This window comes from Miniopterus schreibersii (assembly GCF_964146895.1).
Source record: "Miniopterus schreibersii genome assembly, chromosome: 3".
Classification (NCBI taxonomy): domain Eukaryota; kingdom Metazoa; phylum Chordata; class Mammalia; order Chiroptera; family Miniopteridae; genus Miniopterus; species Miniopterus schreibersii.
The window spans coordinates 103,873,809-103,891,276 of record NC_138103.1 but is presented as its reverse complement, the minus strand read 5'-3'; the positions used below and the strand labels follow the sequence as shown (position 1 = coordinate 103,891,276).

The following is a 17,468-nucleotide window of genomic DNA, read 5'->3' as shown; positions in this document are numbered from 1 at the left end:
CCTATATTTCCTATAGTTCACTCATAGTAAATTTTTTCTCTTTGATGAGTTTGTAGGTTTCATTGTACCATTATCAGAACTTCTGTGTGTGTTTAAAATTTTTCATAATTCAAAATGTTAAAGTTGCTTCCTATTTGCAAATAAATTTTGTTATTCTTTGCAGTGTCTTCTAAAGAGAAACTCTTGCTAAGAACTATGGTTTTAACTTTCAGATACAAAGTGATAGCTCTGCATTCTATCCTTTCCACCCAAGATCAAGCCGCAGCGTTCACGCTTCCTCCCCCAGGAGTCAGGAAGGTAAAGTCAGTCAGCTCCCTTGTGTGTGATCCAAGGAGAGTTCACAGCATTGTTATGACTTTGTACATCAGAGACAGTCACTGCTATGAAGTGCCTTTCAATGCCTGGCAGGCGCCGGGTGCTCTGCAGCTTAATCCACGCAGAAGTGAACCAACATGAAATCAAAGTGTCTGAGTTTTTATAGTATGTGTTACCGAAGGGGCAAGACTTTGAGGAGGAGTGGTGGTTGAAAAACACGGCAAGGATGTTGCCTGTGAAAAGAATCACTGCTTTTCCCCCAAGAAGGCCTCATGAAGGATGCTGGGTGTCAGGAGCTCTTGGAGCCCAGGGAGAATTCTTCGTTCTTTTCTAGGCTCTTCACCCCTGACTGTCTTTGTGGTGCATAGACCATTAGGTTGTGGGGGAAATTCAGCATTTTCATTGTGTCCTCTGGTAGGGATTCTGAATGAAGAGATATTTGGCAAAGAGTTTCTCGGATTTTGAACCCTCTCAGAAGGGGGACAAGGGCACAGTAGAGGAACCGTGGGGAACACGGAGTCTCAGGAGGAGCCTGGCTGTCGTGCAGGGCCTGGGTTCTTCCCTGGACTGCTACACTGCTGCGGCCTTCGGCGGTCACCCTGCCTCGCCTTCTCCTCTTTGTCAGGAGCGCAACCGCAGCACCCCTGGAGTTCTCAGAGCCCCGTTAGAAAACCGTCAGTTCCATCCAGTTCCTTTGACCCAATCTCCCATTTCCACTTACGTCATTTTTAAGATGACTGACTAGAATTAAGGGAGTGGAATTTTTGTTGGAATACAAATGTGTAAGTAATTAGCAAACTGACGTGATGAAACTAATTAGAGCAAATTAAAATGACAGTAATAGCAAGTAGATTGTGAATTTTTGTAAATAAAATTGAAATTCACTTTATAAATTCGTCTTCTCAAACTCTCTAAAGCAGTTTACATGATAGCATGTTGCTGACAGCTGTTACATAAATATTTGGCTTTCTGTTTATTTTCAGATTGTTTTAGCAACAAACATTGCAGAGACGGGCATCACTATCCCAGATGTTGTGTTTGTAATCGACACTGGGAGGACCAAGGAAAATAAGTAAGTCTGACTCCTAAATCCAGCACGTTCTGCCTAAAGAGTGCGCAGCTCCTGCATTCGTAGGGGAGTCACAGACTCGAAGAGGGAGAATTCCAGACGCCCTAATTCTGCCCACAGCCAGACTGTAGGAAACTAAAATGTCTGAGAGCCAACGTCAGACATGCTGTGGGTTTCCCCGAAAGTAGCCAGTGTGCCACTGCTTTTAGAAAAGCTCTCAGAAGATTTTAGAACATTTTTGTAAATGTGTTTGTGTGTGAAGTAAATTTTTTTACAAAAGCATTATCTGTGGGGTTATAAAGAAGAACACGGTTTTGGAGTAACAGATTTAGATCTTTGATCTATAATCTTGAGCAAGTAACGTGACCATCAGCTACATCGTCAGCCTCCTCGTGTAAATGGGGAAAGTGAAAACCTCAGGTTGAAGTGCCTCATCCAGCAAGTGCACAAAAGTAACCTTCACTGACTCTTCATGAGAAAGTGACGATTTGTAACTGTTGTAATGTGCGTGTTGCGTGAATGGACAGGACCACCTTAGTCTGTGATCACGTGACACTCTCCCTTGTGTTAGGAAACTTGGCACAGGTGGAAGTGGGTGTGACTGTCCAGCACAAAGTGAACCCTTGATTGTTAGCACTGTCTCTTTGGAGGAAGCGTTTTGGGGGTTTAACTGTTTGTCTTGTGGCAAATGTGGTGAATTATAATATTCACAGGGCATTTCTCAAACTCTCTCAAATATTCTTGTAAAATTAATAGGCACTCTACTAAAATAAAAAGGGTCTGTGTCAGATTAATTTGGGAAAGGCACAAGGATATTCTCTTGTGCTGAGCTTTTAGTTTGGTAGTATGTTTAGTATGTGGTGCTTGCTGAATTGTATAAACATGAAACATGACTTGGGAAATATTGGTCCACAATGACAATGGACTTTTCTTAGCCTATCTTCAACTTAATTTTAAGAGTCAACTATTTCAGCTTTTTTGGGGTTTGATTTAAGTTCAGTTATCTACATATATTTCTTTAGGTACCATGAGAGCAGTCAGATGAGCTCTTTGGTCGAGACGTTTGTCAGTAAGGCAAGTGCCCTGCAGCGCCAGGGCAGAGCCGGGCGGGTGCGCGACGGGGTCTGCTTCCGGATGTACACACGAGAGAGGTGGGTGTGGCCCAGCACTGGGTGTGAAAACAGGCGGGAAGGGTCTGCAGCCTGGCGTGGCCAGTGACGTGCAGAGTGATGGCTGCTGTTTTATTTTTCAGATTTGAAGGCTTTATGGACTATTCTGTCCCTGAAATCTTACGTGTGCCTTTGGAGGAATTATGTCTTCATATTATGGTAATCCCTCAACCTCAGATCAAGTCTTTATTGTTCACCCCTTTCTAGAAAAAAAATGAAGACCTAAACTTATCTTCCCTTGTGTTCCTCCAGATGTTCCTCTTAAAAAGTGGCTCCTCTACCTCCTTTTTATAAGTAGACCCCCTGTGCTTTATTCTGCCACAGGTCCTTGTATTTTATAGGTTAAAATACAGTCTTATACCCTACCCCAGTCTTACTCAGTTTTATATACAATTGGCTGTGTCTATAGACATTTTCAGTTGTCAGAACTAGGGGGAGAGGGGAGGCCGTGCTGTGGGCATCTCATGGGTAGAGGTTAGAGGTGCTGCTAAACACTCTACAGGCCCCTAAAACAAAAGTATCTGGCCCAAAGCAACAGTAGCGCTGACATTGAGAAACCTGGACCTAAACCACGGGCTTCCTGGTCTGAAAGATCTGTAATGTCCTTCAGTTCTTAGATTTCTTTACTGTAAAAGTCAGGAATGAAGAAAGTAAAAATATGGACTGGAAGGTCTCATCCACATGGCCACCCCCTTAACACAGGCACACTCGCATGCACACACACACTGCCAGTTATTAAAGGAGAGGATTTCCTTACTCAGTTATCCTCTGTGCTCACAGTGTTACTTAGATTTAGTTCCTTCTGACCTCTTGGGTAGTGTTGACTCTCTTACTCGTTTTCAATCTGTAGAAATGCAATCTTGGATCTCCTGAAGATTTCCTCTCCAAAGCCTTAGACCCTCCTCAGCTTCAAGTAATCAGCAATGCAATGAATCTACTCCGAAAAATTGGGGCTTGTGAACTAACCGAGCCTAAGCTAACCCCCTTGGGCCAGCACCTTGCAGCTTTGCCCGTGAATGTCAAGATAGGCAAGATGCTCATCTTTGGAGCCATATTTGGCTGCCTGGACCCAGTGGTAAGATGATGACGCTGCTGCTGTTCACTTCAAATATCGTTCTGGCTTAGAAGTTATGAAGTTTAGAAACAATTTTTTTTTTTTTAAATATATCTTTATTGATTTCAGAGAAAGGAAAGGAGAAAGAGAGAGAGAGAGAGAAACATCAATGGTAAGAGAGTCATTGATCAGCTGCCTCCTGCATGTCCCCAATTGGGGATCGAGCCCGCAACCGGGCATGTGCCCTGACCAGGAATTGAACCCCTATCGCCTGGATCCTAGGTCGACGCTCAACCACTGAGCTACGCCCAGCCAGGCTGGAAGTAATTCTTAACTTTAATTTTTTAACTAAATAGAATGTCTGTGCTAACATTAAAATGCAGGAGGTCTGAATGCTTGATGATAATTTTTGAATATTTAACTTTATATACAAGAAAATACATTCACACGTTTACTTACACATGCTATATAGGCACTGTTTTATATGTGGTTTGGCTTGTCTGACTTTTGCTATGAAACCATTCCACTTTGAAGTATTTATTTAATTGAATATGTAGTATTTTTGCTGATCTGACAACAAAAACAGGTATAATTTTTATTCATTCACACCAGGTGGCTGTTGTCATTTTTTTATTTAACAATCTAAGGGGAAGAGGTCAGTGCCCCTGACTGAGTAGTCGGGTGTTGCATGTTTTGAACGTTCTTGCAGCTCACCGGTTGAAAATCGCTGTAGTGGGTAATTCTTGGGAAGCTCTGAACCCCGTAGACTTTCATAAGTAGAGTCAGAAACTGTCTTCCTTCCCCTTTTCCGGGTTATCTCTCTGTGCTTTAATTCTGCCACAGGTGCTCTTACTTTATAGATCAAAATACAATTTGATACCCTAATGCGAGCAGTTCTCTTTTCTCAAATTGTCTCAGAACTAACCAATTCTGTGCTTGTGTTGGAGTCTCTGGGCTCCTGATCTGCCATGCCATTCCAGCTTCATCCAGCTGTGGCCTCTTCTGAACAACACATCAGGGCTGCTATATAAACAACAGAGAGTGTGACTTTCTCCAGTCTCTTTTCTCTAGTATTAGACACAGAGACTCCCAGAATCGTGCTGAGTAGGAAAAGTAGCCTCTGCCACCATAGTGGATCTGAAGGCAGCAGCAGCAAATGACCGTTACATGGTCCAAGTTATCTTAAAAGTACAGGTGGGGCAACAGGCTTACAGTTGTGAGTACACAAAACAGTTTATTCTTGTATTATAATTTATTAATTATTGTATTATTTTCCATACGAACAACTGTAGACCTCCTTTTGCTCACCCTGTATGTAGAGCGTTGCAGGCAGTGGGAATCCAGCAGGCTGGGAGTTAGGGTGTTTGAACTGGGGTTCTGGGATTGCTTCTGCCTGTGACAGACGATAAGTCACTTACACATTCCATTTCGTTTCTTTTTTTTTTTAATTGGGGGGGGAGAGAAACGTCAGTGATGAGAGAGTCATTGATCAGCTGCTGCCTGCACACCCCGTGCTGGGGAGCAAGCCTGCAACCTGGGCATGTGCCCTGACCAGGAATGGACCAGCGACCTCCTGGTGCATAGGTCGATGCTCAGCCACTGAGCCACACTGGCCGGGCAATGATTCCACTTCTTTTATTTCTGATTCTGGTGATACTACTTCCTATCTCACGAAGATGTATAAAAGTAGAATGATATATTTTTAAAGTCCATAAAATGAAGCTAAAAGTAACTAAAGTGAAAGTGTGTTAGCTGTTGTAGAGGTGAGAATGTATTGAAAAGAAGAAACATGCAGCTTAAAAGTGTTATGATTTGCTTCTTTTACAGATCAGCTGTTAATGTGTCCCCTCTATGATGGCTTGTTTGTTTTTTGTGGGTAGGCCACACTCGCTGCAGTCATGACAGAGAAGTCTCCCTTTACCACACCCATGGGTCGGAAAGATGAAGCGGATCTTGCGAAGTCAGCTCTGGCTATGGCAGATTCCGACCACCTGACGATCTACAATGCGTATCTGGGGTAAGAACTAATCTGGGTGTTGTCGAACCTGGGTGATTTACTTCTTAAAAATTTGTCTTTGACTTACATTAAAAAGATTTAAATTCATAGCTAAGACTTAAATTTATTATACCATCTTTCAAGGTATAATTAATTATTTTACAGATTTATAATTTTATAACCCTTTCTAAAATGTAAGAACAATGTGCTTTACACTACTGTGTGTGTGTTACCTTGTATTTGAAGTTAGTTTACTGTTAGACATAAACAGAAGAAATGTGTATTGTTTTTGAAATTCTTAAATAACAATTGGTGGCTCCTACAAGCAAGACCCCTCCTCTTTTTAAATGATTCTTATTTAAAGCATACTTTGATTAGTCCCTCTGAAAAAGAGTTTGCAAAGAAGACACGTGGAACTTGGGTCATTTTATTTATGTAGATGGAAGAAAGCGCGGCAAGAGGGAGGCTATCGCTCTGAAATAGCTTATTGCCGGAGGAACTTTCTCAGTAGGACATCACTGCTGACCCTAGAGGTGAGTCTTACCACAGTCGTCTTACCAGGGCCCTGCGCCTGAGTGAGAGCTGTATTTTGGAAGAAGAAACACCTAGGATGGGGCTTGACACTTTCCCTTATCAATATTTGGATACCCTGAGGCACAGTTTGTACAAGGAAACGCAGATCGATGCTTGATTCTTCCCTTCTGCCTGCAGTTTCCACGATGAGTTGATTCCCAGTGTTCCCACGGGGGATCAGTGAATGTCATTTTTATCAAAAGCATTGTGGACCTAGTGACTTACATGTATTTGATGTGTCCCAGTCCTCTGTGGATATTTTTTGATAATTATACTGTCCCCTCTTGGACATTGAGGGCCCCTTCAGGCTTTCCCCTGAGTCCTTGTTGCACAGCAGTCTGTGTAGCTTCCTGGCTTTTGGAATGAATGACGTGGGCATTTTATGCTTCAGGCTTGGAGTCCGTCGTTTTTCCTAAGAGCTGTGGTTCCTTTTAATGAGATTCTCATACTTCCCTGAGCATCAGCAGCTACTTGGTTGCAGTGTGGGATGCTGTGTATGGAGAGGCACCGGGGCATCGGGTACCGTGTGGCTGGTTGTGACCAGGCTGGTCAGTCCACTCTTGGGGAGCCTGACACCTGCCCATCACTCAGGCGTCACTGCTGCTCAGGACCAGAACTGTTTGTGGGAGGGCAGAGAGCACATGTGAAGTCAAGTGTAAAAACAGGTGATGGTGATGTGCAGGGCTCCTGCACACACACACACACACACTCTTTTTGTTCCTGGTGCTTGAGGAACAGTGTTTAGTACAGTCGTGCTGTAGAGGTATCAAGAAAATAAACTGGGGCCCGGCCGGGCATGGCTCAGCGGTTGAGCGTCGACCTAGGATCCAGGCGATCAGGGTTCGATTCCCGGTCAGGGCACATGCCCGGGTTGCGGGCTGCAGCCGATCAATGACTCTCTCATCATTGATATTTCTATCTCTCTCTCTCCCTTTCCTTTCCTCTCTCTGAGATCAATAAAGATATATTTAAAAAAAAAAAAAAGAAAAGAAAAGAAACTGGGAAGAAGAAAAAAAAGAAACTATGTATGTCTCATGTGACTCCTCTATTCTCTGCTCATATTATAAAAGGGTAAACACATTTCATTCCCACATAATCTGACCCATTACTTTTTGTGACTTAACTGCTGGATGATAGTGGGGGCTTCTCAGTGAAATAAGCCATGTCCTTCTCGAAGCAGAGAAAGGGGTAAACTGAAGAAATAGTCACCTCTGAGCCCAGGACGTGGGAGCCCCTCAGCACTCCTCTGTCTGCCTCCACTGCCTCCCAGCCTTCCCCTGAGAGCCTTGTCTTCACTGTCCTGGGCTGCTGCTTCTATGTCTTCACCAGCCTTCGGTGTGACCGTAGCTGTCTGTGGATCTTTCCTCCCCTGGAATCAGAGTCCCCTAGGCACCAAACCAGAAACCTAAAGGAAATCCTAAATGTAAACATCACCTTTTAATCACTTGGATCCTGTTTGCTTTGAAAGCGCTCGTCCTTCCTGTAGCATTTCAGCTGATGGGCACTACTGAAGGCAGGAAGAGATTTTGGGTAACACTTTTATATTAAGCGAAGTTGCCATCAGTAAGCTTTGTCAGAGTTCTTTAGGAAACTAAGGTGAGATTCCCAGAGACAAATGAGGAAGGTACTTGCAGTCCAGGGTCAAGGTTCCTCTGTGAGTCTTCCTCAGTGTTGCTCTGTATGTGACGTCCTCGCTGGATAAAAACATCGAAAGGAAATCTGTTGAAGGGAACAGGCACATTTTTACTGCTCTCCCATTCTAGACATTCGTGTGTTATGATGTCTAGTCTTGGGATGGTGGTAACAGACACATTAATCCTTGACTTTCTACTATCTTTTTTCCTCCCTAATTTAACTTGGGCTGTAGGAAACCAAATAATCATTGGGCATCTTCCCAATTTTGATAGGAAACGGTAATATAAACTCTAAAGTTATGTGGCAGTTTCTCTATTTTAATCATGATCTTGTCTCTTTTTCACCTGAACCAATCTAGGATGTAAAGCAGGAGTTAATCAAGTTGGTTAAGGCAGCAGGATTTTCATCACCCACCACTTCTAATGGCTGGGAAGGAAGCAAGGCCTCACAGACCCTTACCTTCCAAGATATCGCCCTCCTTAAGGCTGTGCTGGCTGCAGGGCTCTCTGACAGCGTGGGGAAGATCATCTGCACCAAGTCAGTCGATGTCACAGAAAAAGTGGCCTGCGTGGTGGAGACCGCCCAGGGCAAAGCACAGGTGCACCCGTCCTCAGTAAATCGGGATCTGCAGACCTACGGGTGGCTCTTATACCAGGAGAAGGTACAGTGCTCATTCCTAAGTGCCAGTATTCGGTCATTCTAGAAGTCAGCGGAACAAGTTGGGATGCCCAGCAGGCGTGGTATTTGGTTCTCAATTCGAGTTGTTCATTTCTGTTCATATTTGAAACCAGGATGTACATAGTGTCTCAGTGGGAGAAAGTCCTTATTCATTAATGAAAGAAAATATTAAGGGTTCTCTGTGACCATTACCATCTTTTCTACTTGAAATAAACATAAGTGTCGCCAAGAAACGCCGGTTAATGTATCAGTCCCTGAGATTTCACTAAAAGGTACTGTCTCCAAAGGGAAAAGACCTCTTCTCTGCATTTCCTAAGGAGGGGGGGGGAACTATGTATGATATGGCAGCAGTTTGGTTCACAGCGTAACGGAAGATAATTTAACACCAAATATTTATAGATTACAACTAAAACAGGCAGCTCAATCAGAGCTTGTTAAAGGAACAAGGACCCATAATTTCAAGTACTGGCTTAAGTAACTCCCAACATGTCATCAAACTTAAATGTATATTCAAGGTGTACAGGGTGGGGCAAAGGTAGGTTTACAGTTGTTCGTATGGAAAATAACAGTAATTAGTAAGTAATGATACAAGAGTAAGCCCTGTGTTTCGCACGCTCACAACTGTAAACCCCCTTTCCCCACCCTGTATAACTCGGCCTTACAGTTAATGTTTAAAACATCTTTAGGGTCTAAATGCACAGGTGTGATTGAGGTTAGTATACAGTTGGCAGATTATGACATAAGAGAATGTAAACATGTAGCTTTACAGAACTTGTAACTTAAACGTGTCCCAGGCTACAGAACAGTGCTCCCACGAAACATGAATGAGTTTCTGCTTTCTAGGCTGAGTCTTTTCCTCTGTATCCCTGTGCAGATCAGGTACGCCAGAGTGTACCTGCGGGAAACGACCCTGATCAGCCCTTTCCCCATCTTACTGTTCGGTGGGGACATAGAGGTCCAGCACCGGGAGCGCCTCCTCTCCGTCGACGGCTGGATCTACTTCCAGGTACAGTGCCTGTGCCGCTGATGTAGATTGTTAAAATTTTTTGGTGTTTGCATAACTTTTTTCCTAAAATTTGACTTAAAATAGAAGATTATTTTATCTTGCCCATATGGTTTTAAATCTGTTAAATTTGAAAAGCAAATTATATTGCTGTTCAGACTACGTTTATCATCAGTAGTGATTACAGCTGGCCGTGTGTGTACTTCACTAGTTACCTTTACAGGGATGAGCCTAAACACACCACCTCATGATCGTGTCGGTTTCCTTTCTATAGATCAGGCACCTGGGTTCAGTGAGAAGTTAGGTAGCTTTCCTAGATGACTCCTAGAGCAAGATTTAAACCTGGAACCCTGATCCTCAGACTCATGCTCCTTCCACTACATTATACCACCTGTAAGGGCGCAGATGCGTGGTGTTTACTGCATGGTGTCAAATTCTCTGGGAAAACTAGGCCAGCCACTGCTACCGCAATAAGGTGATTTCTCTGACCTCATGAACACCGACCAGTCTAAACTGAGCAAGTCTAGACCTCCTCCTGTGCTGTGCCACGGCAGCTGTTTGTCTGAGACTGGGGAGGGGAATACATTTCAACGCACCTTAAAAGTACACGCAGTTTTCGCAAAGGCTGAGGTGGCAGAGAGGATCTGTCCTGGGTCTCAGTGGCAGCACACAGCTTCGTTTCCTGTCATTGGCCTGTGCACTCAGCAGTGAGCGAGCCCTTATGGTCTGCAGTTGGTACCTCAATAAGTTGTTTTAAAAACCGTTGTTAGATTTATGGACACTTAATAAGGAAACAAGTTTGCATAGCTCAGCCATAGAAAGTGACTTGCTTGTGTTTTCTCCATAATGTTCTATATTAAAGTCAAGACATGCTGAGGCCGGCAGTCAGGTGTACGTGCTTCTCTTGATTTATTTAACACACGCTTCCGGGGTTAACTGTCCGATTCGTCGTCTCCCAACAGGCCCCGGTGAAGATAGCCGTCATTTTCAAGCAGCTGCGAGTTCTCATCGATTCTGTTCTCAGAAAAAAGCTTGAAAATCCTAAGATGTCCCTTGAAAGTAAGTGTTTGGTTACAATGTGGGTGGAACACAGAGTGTGCTTTAACATTGGAGCACACTGCGTAGTCTTCAACTCCAAGTGATTAAAATAGTTTCAGTAAAATTTATTTAATGCTGAATTCCATCGGCTCATAGTTACTTATTCACAACCTAATTATTCTCTTAAGATTCTTAGTTCATTCCTCCCTCTTGCTAAACCTTCACTTCTGAACTTCTGGCCATTTCACAGAAAAAAGGTTGGTAAAACTGAGCACTGTAAACTTTGCTGCTTATTAGGGCCCAGTAAGCTGGCAATGCAGCTGTTGAAACAAATAAGAACAGGGCTTCTGTGAGGCTCCGTGTGTTTGCAGCCGTCAGCAGTGTCCTTCAGCAGAGTCTGTGGACACAGAGTTCCCAGTTAGTCGGGTGCAGTGTTCCCCAAACATGCCCGATCACCATCACATAACCCAGCCACTATTAAAAACACCCAAGTCCAGAGACCCCCCAGATCTCCTGCATGGGAGCAGATGTTGCTGGGTTACTATTTTTTCTCTCTTCATCAGTAATCCTTCCCTGATGGATTACTGCTTCCCTCTGCTACCTCCCTTTTTTCTGAATGCAGTTACTGTTAATAAGCTGGGTAATCGATTTTTTGGGTAGAATTTCCCACATTCAGGATGGTGTTGGTTGCATCCTCATGCTTTGATTTAACGTGTTTGTCGCTGTATTTCTTGCACACTGTAGTTCTAAAGGCCTGGTGAGAATCAGGTTTCCAGTTGGTGCTAGTCTTCCCCAGGCTTCACACCCGGAAGCACTTAAATGTGGTTTTTCTGCTTTTAATGATTTTAAGAATTGATTAGTGGGTTCTATGTGATTGTATTTAGTGAATGCCTCAGTGAATCCTCATGGCCAGGCAGGTTGGGGTGGGAGTGGCTGTGGCTGTGGGTGCATAGGCGTCAAGCTGTGTTGATTCTCCTGACGTAGGGACATCTGGGCTCTTCCCTTAGGGAGCCTGAGGGAACTGCTCGGCCTGAGACAGGACTGCATCGCATCAAGGACAGGTGGAGCCTCTGCTTCAGATTAGGAAAAGCTTATTGTAAATACTCCCAGTATCCCTCTGCCATAGGAGAGAAAGAGCTCACCCCAGGTGAAGCGTAGACGTCTGACTTGGGAGGGAGCCTGAAGTACACTTGTGTCCTCTCTTTCTGGACCTTATAGTAAGAGAAGTTGGGATATGATGCCAAGCTTTTGACAAACAAGTAACTGAAGTTGCTCTTTTGCTTTCTGTCACTCTGCTCACCCTCAGATAAAAATCATGGTCTCTTTAGAGCCACAGTTATTTCCCTTGGTTCAGGTGAGGGGTTTTATGCCACTGTAGCCCCCTCCCCAGGAACTTCTCAGGCCAGGGGCATGTTACCAGGATCCCTACTGCAGCCATGGAAACCCAGCCCATGCTCTTACTGAGGTGCCTGGTGTAAATCGAGAACTTCAGCCTTGCAGCCTGATACCTACAGCGATCTGCAGAGTGGTTAGGAAGTCACAACGTTAGAGCAGCTATTAGAAGCAGGAGCAGCTGTTAACAAAGCCTCCTTAGCAAACAGTGTGGCCTCTGTTGTCTGTCTGGTTCAGTGGAATGTGTTCTCTGATGTGGAGAGAGGTCTGTCACGTCCATCGACGCCTCTGTGGGCGCTTCCCTGTTAACGGGTTGTGTTTCCCTTGGACCAAACATGGAGACTGACAACAGCTCCTCAGCCCTCAGCGATCTGAGCCAGGTGAAAAGTTAGCAGACTTCTTGTCTTAAAGGGATTTGTGAATAAGTAATCCTGCATTAAGTACTAGCAGTTACATCGCATCATCTCTTCGGGCCTTAGCCTATTTTTGTCCAAGAAGGTGTGTAAGTATAGCGGTAATTAACATATTTGCAGGGCAACAAATTATACGGGCATCTGTAGCTTTATAGTGAATGTTGCTGGTGTTTGTTTTGTATTTTAAAGGAATTTTTAATGAGGTATAACCTGTTGTTTATGTGTGTACACATTGGAAAACTAGCCAGTGATGAATTCACGGGTTTTTTTCCTCCCACTTAGATGATAAGATTCTGCAGATCATTACGGAATTGATAAAAACAGAGAATATTAATTGAAACTGAAATTCATGGTCAGCTGCTTTAAAAATTGAGAAGACACAGTCGTGAAATGATGTGGGAATGGACCAGCCATCCAGTCTCTCGGTACTTAGATGGTGGTACTCGCCTGACGGGGCGGGGGAAGCACAGCCTTTACACGCGTGGTTTTCTAGTCCTTTCTAATGACGAGCACTCTCTGTATTTGCCACTACATTTACAATAAATTCTTTGGTACCACCCATGTCTCATACATGTTGTGCCTTTGGGCAGCGTCTGTCTACAGTGCCTGTGACTCAGGGTTGAGAGTCCCTGGGTTCTCCCTCAGTCACTGACACCTAGAGCAGCTAGACCTCCACCCGGCAGCAAAAATCAGCTCCAACCAGCTGGCGTCAAATCTCCACGGGAAAAACCACCATAGAAGTCGGTTACCTAATATTTGACACTAAATCAAAACTGAGAAGGGCGCACTGTCCATGGGTGCCACCACTGAGCACAGGGGTGTTCCTAGTGCCGGGGCGGGCAGAGCGGGGTGCTGCGGGCAGTATCGTTCCTCAGCTTTTCTTTTTCTGGGGGCAGGGAAACATTGACAAGAGAGAAACTGACCGGCTGCCACAATGGCCAACTTGGGGATTCAGCCCACAACCCAGACCAGTGCCCTGACCTGGAATTGAACAGGTGACCTCTCAGTGCACCGGACGATGCTCAACCACTGAGCCACACCAGCCAGGGCCTGCCCGAGGCATTTTAAACATCTGCAGGTGCTGTGCTCTGCTTTGTGCACTGCTTCTGGTTCTTGACCACACACTTTCTCCGGCTTCGTGGCTCCCTCCACAGACCTCCCTGCTGACTCACTGTCCCAAAACACCTCCCCCTTCAACCCTCTGACCACAGGACTTCTGTCGGTGTGGACCACCTGCTTCCTGTCCCCCCACAGATCACGTGCTGCTCCAGACTTGCACAGATTGCATTCAGCAACGCCTGCTGAGTGAGTGAATGGGGAGCTCGTGTGCTCCACAGCTGGGATTCGAACCCGAGGAGTTTTGCTCCAGAGCTGAGTCCTAACTATTATTACACGGCACCACCTGTGCTGGGTAGGTTGGTGGGTGTGAGTCGGGAGAGAAAGCATGCACGCCGCATGCACGTGTGCATGTGTAGGAGCAGTGTGCCTTAACACGTCTGCTGAACCCTCAGTGAACTTGGCAAAGCAACGGGTAGCAGGAAACAAAGAGATGGCCTTTCCCCAGGTGTGGATACTGGTGGACACTTAGACCTGTAATTCAAATGTCTGGCTTTAAAAAATGAGCTGAAAATTCCTGTCCTTTGTTTATTAAATACCAGCAAAACTTGTCTGACTTCAAGTACTTAAATACTTCTCAGGTGGGCACTTAAACACATCAATAGAAAATAGTCTTAAGTAAATATAATTTTTAGTGACAAACCTGCATTTAAGGATCATTTGAGGTGCTAACAAAGTTGTCCACATCTAGGTAGCCACCCACTCGTTTTGTTTGCTAAAAAGAGGTAGCGAATTCCTTCTTCCTGCTCCAGCCTCCGTCCTAGAGCTGGATCAAGGTACGGTGGGTGCTTTCGACTGAAACCAAAGTGCCAAACTGGAAGAAAACAACTTTGGTTCTGTGATTTAATTCCCTTGCAGATTTCATAACCCACACCTGAAAATACGCAGGCCCAGGGCTAAGCAGCTTTCCCTAGAGAAGCCTGGGCTTAATTAGGTTTGACATTTTTTGAGTATTTTAGGTTTACCTACTGCCTTTTAGTTGCATTGGGCCCAGGTCCCAGAGAGATTAGGAAACAGGAATTAATTTTAAAGACCCTTCATAGGGAAAATGAAAAGCCTTTACCTTGGACTGCCTTGTTCATACCACAAATGCGGCACCTGGGCGGTCTCCAGTCTTGCCCCCTCCACTCCATTTCCCACTGGGCAGTCACAGTCATCTTTCAAAACAGACGAAGGTCAGCTCTCCCCCTTGGTCTGCCCTCTTCCCCGGCTTTGGGTAGAGGCTGGGCATTTACAGTAGCAAACAGGCCCCTGCAGGATCTTGAGAAGACTGGAGTGCTATGTGGTGATTATGGAGCAGGGATCCAGGCTGGCTGAGTCGGAATTGAAGCTCTGTCCTTCCCTGTGTGACCTTGGGAAAACTACTTGTCCTCTCTATGCCTCAGTTTTCTTTTCTGTAAAATGGGACAGTATAGAATCTCATAGCATATTTGGAGATTCAGTAAGTGTAATACACACAAGGAGCCTAACAGAACCAGGCACACAATGTATGAGTATCAGCTATCACCTCCCTACGTCCTCCCTTCCAGTCCCCTCCCGCATCCTGTGTCCCTGCCACTCTGTACCAGGCAGGCCCCCGAAAGTCCCAGGAGCCAGTTCCAGACCCTCTCACATCCTGTTCCTCCCCTGGGAATGCTCCCGCCCAGATCCTCTCTCCACCCGCACCCTTCTTTAGCTTAACCGCCCGTGAGCTGGGAAACCCCTGCGGCCCAGGCCAGTCGCCCCATGGGCTCCCCAGGCTCCGGGCAGGGCTGCCACGGGTCAGGAGGCCCAGTTCAGTTTGAATGTCAGGTGAACGACACCATTTTGGGTGTAAGTGTGACCCATGCAATATTTGGATTTCAGATAAACAAAAAATAATTCTGTTGTTACCCTCATGGGGGATATTTTCCCCACTGCTTTTCAGAGAGCGGAGGGGGGGGACTTGGTGTGAAGGAGACACACAGGTTGGTTGCGTCCCGCGCCCCGACCGGGTGGGCAGCAAACCCACAACCCAGGCGCCCGGTCCAGGTGCCCCTGACTGGCTGGGACTCAAACCCTCCACCCTTCGGGCCGCAGCCCCTCGCTCTGACGCCGAGCGCCCAGCCGGGCTACAAAACGTCATTTTCGCGTAAACGTGCCCGTGCAGCATCCGGGGCGCACTGAAAGTTGACTCTCCATCTGACATGGGCTTGCAGGGGGCCTGCGTCTCACGTCGGCCCTGCAGCCGGAGGCCCGCTGCCCGAGGCCCCCGCGCCCCAGGGGCTGAAAACCGCCAGCGGGGCCCGGCTCCCCGCAGGCGCTGGGCGGGGGCGCTGGGCGGGGCGGCGGCAGGGGGGGGGGGCTGTCCCCAGCCCGGCGGGCGACTCTGGGCGTTAGCTCCAACCGCGGGGCTGGGGGGGGCGCAGCCTTTCCAACTGCGGGGCTGGGGGGGGGGGGAGCTCAGCCTTTCCAACTGCGGGGCTGGGGGGGGGGCGCAGCCTTTCCAACTGCGGGGCTGGGGGGGGGAGCTCAGCCTTTCCAACTGCGGGGCTGGGGGGGGCGCAGCCTCTCCAACCGCGGGGCTGGGGGCGCGCAGCCTTTCCAACTGCGGGGCTCGGGGGTGGGGGGCGCAGCCTTTCCAACGCGGCGCTTCGGCGGGTGGGTAGCGCGACGGGACTGCGTGGGGCTGGCTCGCGGGGACATTGTTCACTTCCCCAGGGCAGCTTCCTACCCAGAAGGGCTGCGTTTTAAGGGTTCGTGTCTGCTTTTAACAGACGAGGGAGGCGAGGCCCCGAGAGGACCCGTAGGTGGGAGCCGCGCTCCTGCCCCGCGGGTGGGCCGTGTGCGTCCAGCGCGCCGCGCGGCCGCCCGGCTGGCCTGAGACTCGGTCCTGGGCCCCGCCGCGCACCGAGGGGCCGTGGCCCGAGCCCTCTCCGGCTGCCACGGCCCCGCCCACGTGCTCCCCAGCAGCCGCGGCGAGGAGCCGGGCCTGGCGTCTGTACTTCGAGGGACGGGCGATTCTTAGCTGGTCTCTCACGTTACAAATTACACCGCGGCCTGGAGGCTGAAGACGTGGCCCAGATCCACAGGGTGCGGGGACACTGACCGGCCGAGTAGGCCTTTCTCTTTTACCTGCACCTCAAACCACTACACTTCTGGGAGCAAAGACTTGCCCTTCGATCCCCCCACCCGGCAGCCTTTCCTGGGCGGGGCGAGAGGCTGGGCGCCCCCTCGGAGGCCCCCAGACGCTCCCTGTGCCACCAGCGCCGCCCAAGGGGTCCGGCTTCCTCCAGGCCGCACGCTGCGGACGAACCCGCGGGGCCCGGGAGCTGCGGCTCAGCGGGGCCCTCCCGCCCCGACGCCCGCGGGAGGGACACTCCCGCTGAGCAAACGTCCCCCCCCCCGAGGCTGGGGGGCGGGAAGCGGGGTGACCCCCGGGGAAGGGCCGCCCCGGGGCAGACGGGCGGACGCCGACGGGCCGGTGAGACGGGAAGCGCACCCCCCCCCGACGACGCTGCGCGTAAAGCGCTGCAGCCCCCGCGGTGCGGGTGGAAGCGCGGAGACCCGCTGCCCGAGGCTCCCGGGCTGACCGGCCACAGCGGCGGCCGCGCAGAGCCCCGCACACCGGGCGACGCCGGCCGCTCGGGTCCGGCCTAAAACGGAACCACAGACGCAGTGACGGGGCGTCGCCGGTGCGGGGCGCTGCCGGAGGCCCCGTGCGGACCGAGCTGTCGCCGCAGCCTTCGTCCGGGGCTCGGGGACGGACCTCACCCAAGCGCCGGCCTGGACCCGGGCCCGCGGGGAAGGTCCGGCCACCCGGCCCCGCGCGGGGGGTGCCCCGGGACGGCCTCCTCCGGGCGCGGGGCGGCTGCTCCGCGGGACCCCGCGCTCACCCGGCCGCGCCCCCGCCTCCGCGCCGGGGGCCCCGAGCACCTCGGGCGGGGACCCCGCCCGGTTGCCCGGGTAACGTGGGACGCGCGCGGAGCCCGCTGCGCCCGAGGGTGCGCGGCCGCGGGGGCCCCTCCTCCGCCGGCTGGCGGGCGGCGCTCGGGGCGG

At 48.8% G+C, this 17,468-nt stretch overlaps 1 protein-coding gene across 1 annotated transcript in view; it reads left to right on the top strand.

Moving 5' to 3' along the window:
* DHX29 (DExH-box helicase 29) overlaps nucleotides 1-12,892 on the top strand; it is a 33,275-nt gene extending 20,383 nt beyond the window's left edge. Inside the window, exons 17-27 of the mRNA XM_081131614.1 lie at nucleotides 213-297; nucleotides 1,299-1,387; nucleotides 2,407-2,535; nucleotides 2,637-2,712; nucleotides 3,404-3,628; nucleotides 5,488-5,624; nucleotides 6,043-6,136; nucleotides 8,170-8,472; nucleotides 9,364-9,495; nucleotides 10,455-10,551; nucleotides 12,618-12,892. Coding sequence (XP_080987740.1) covers nucleotides 213-297; nucleotides 1,299-1,387; nucleotides 2,407-2,535; nucleotides 2,637-2,712; nucleotides 3,404-3,628; nucleotides 5,488-5,624; nucleotides 6,043-6,136; nucleotides 8,170-8,472; nucleotides 9,364-9,495; nucleotides 10,455-10,551; nucleotides 12,618-12,673 — 1,423 coding nt within the window. The 3' untranslated portion in view covers nucleotides 12,674-12,892. The remainder of the gene's footprint in view (nucleotides 1-212; nucleotides 298-1,298; nucleotides 1,388-2,406; nucleotides 2,536-2,636; nucleotides 2,713-3,403; nucleotides 3,629-5,487; nucleotides 5,625-6,042; nucleotides 6,137-8,169; nucleotides 8,473-9,363; nucleotides 9,496-10,454; nucleotides 10,552-12,617) is intronic.
* The last annotated feature ends 4,576 nt before the right edge of the window (nucleotides 12,893-17,468 follow it).